General features: G+C 44.8%; 1 protein-coding gene across 1 annotated transcript; it reads left to right on the top strand.

Moving 5' to 3' along the window:
- Positions 206-873, top strand: LOC109823359. The gene is made up of 2 exons (XM_020389635.1): positions 206-248; positions 371-873. Exons 1-2 carry the CDS (start codon positions 206-208, stop codon positions 871-873), a joined length of 546 nt encoding a protein of 181 aa, XP_020245224.1.

The following is a 1,602-nucleotide window of genomic DNA, read 5'->3' as shown; positions in this document are numbered from 1 at the left end:
GTGCTACACCTGTGGATCCCCCGATCATGTCAGTTGGAACTGTCCGCAGCGGCCTCCAGTTAGGGCAGCTCTCCCAGCACCACCTTAACCAGCTCCAGTAGCACCGCCTCAGCATAGATCCTATCCTCGAGCAGGGCCACTTCCCCCACAGCAGCAGGTATCTCAGGAAACACATAGGTAGCAACCTCGGCGACAGATGCTCATGATGTCAGCCGTAGAAGCTGAGGCGAACGATCAAGTTATCACTGGTAAGAATGGTTTATTCTAAGTTTTATATGCATATGAACTTCTTTAATTAGCATTACTTGATAATATCATGGTAGGATTGTTTATGAGTACTAAGTTAGTTGCGTTATATCCTCCTAAATAGGTAAGGTTCTTGTTTCTTCTGTTCATGCTTTATCGCTCTTTGATTTTGGAGCCTCTCATTGTTTCTTGTCTCGTCGATTTGCCAGTGTACATTCTCTTTCTATAACTCCTTTTACTACGGGCTGGAATATCAACACTGGCAGTGATGTCTTAGTAGCTTCCAGTAGTTATGAAGCATGCCCTGTGGTTATCTGCGGGAGAGAACTCTTTGTAGACTTTCTGGTGATTGATTTGCTAAGCTTTGATGCAGTATTTGGGATGGATTGGTTGGGGTCGTTCTTTACCACCATTGATTGTCGTCATCAGAGCGTAGTATTCGAGATACCAGATCACCCGAGATTTGAGTTCACTAGTGGTAGCATATCGGCTAGACCTGTGGAGTTCAGAGCTAGACCGAAGAAGGCGACGTTAGCTGCAATGCAAGTAGAATCCGAGAAGCTAATTATAGTTCGAGAATTTGACGACATATTTCCCGACGATATTTACGGATTACCACCGGATTGAGCAATTAAGTTTTCTATAGATTTGAAGCTTAGAGTTACGCCGATCTCCAAGACCCCTTATCGTATGCCTCCGGTTGAGTTGGCCGAGCTTCAGACTCAGTTGGATGATCTTTTATAGAGAGGGTTTATTCGACCCAACGTATCGGCCTGGGGAACACCTGTGTTGCTTGTGGGAAAGAAGGATGGATCCAAGCGGATGTGTATCAACTACCGGGAGTTGCGTGTGGTGACAGTGAAGAATAAGTATCCACTTCCCCGTATTGATGATATCTTCGATCAATTGGGAGGATCGAGAGTATTTTCTAAGCTGGATTTGTGGAGCGGGTATTACCAGGTGAAGGTTAAGGATTTTGATGTCCCCAAGATTGCGTTCTGAACGAGATATGGACATTATGAATTCTTAGTTATGCCGTTTGGTGTGACTAATGCGCCGACGACATTCATGAACCTAATGAATATAGTATTCTATGATGTACTAGATAAGTTTGTGGAAGTTTTTATTGATGATACCTTGGTGTACTCTAAGAGCGAGGCGGAGCATGCAGAGCATTTGCGGTACGTGTTGAAGACCTTGAGAGAGCATCAGCTATTCGCCAAGTATAGTAAGTGCCAGATCTGGCTGGATCGTATTACGTTTCTAGGACACGTGGTGTTACGAGATGGCATATCAGTGGATCCAGAGAAGGTATCTGCAGTGAAGGATTGGCCTACTCCTAAGTCGGTGTCTGAT

The sequence above is a fragment of the Asparagus officinalis genome, chromosome 9 (assembly GCF_001876935.1).
Source record: "Asparagus officinalis chromosome 9, Aspof.V1, whole genome shotgun sequence".
Classification (NCBI taxonomy): Eukaryota; Viridiplantae; Streptophyta; class Magnoliopsida; order Asparagales; family Asparagaceae; genus Asparagus; species Asparagus officinalis.
The sequence above is the reverse complement of the archived record's forward strand: the minus strand, read 5'-3'. Positions and strand labels throughout refer to the sequence as shown.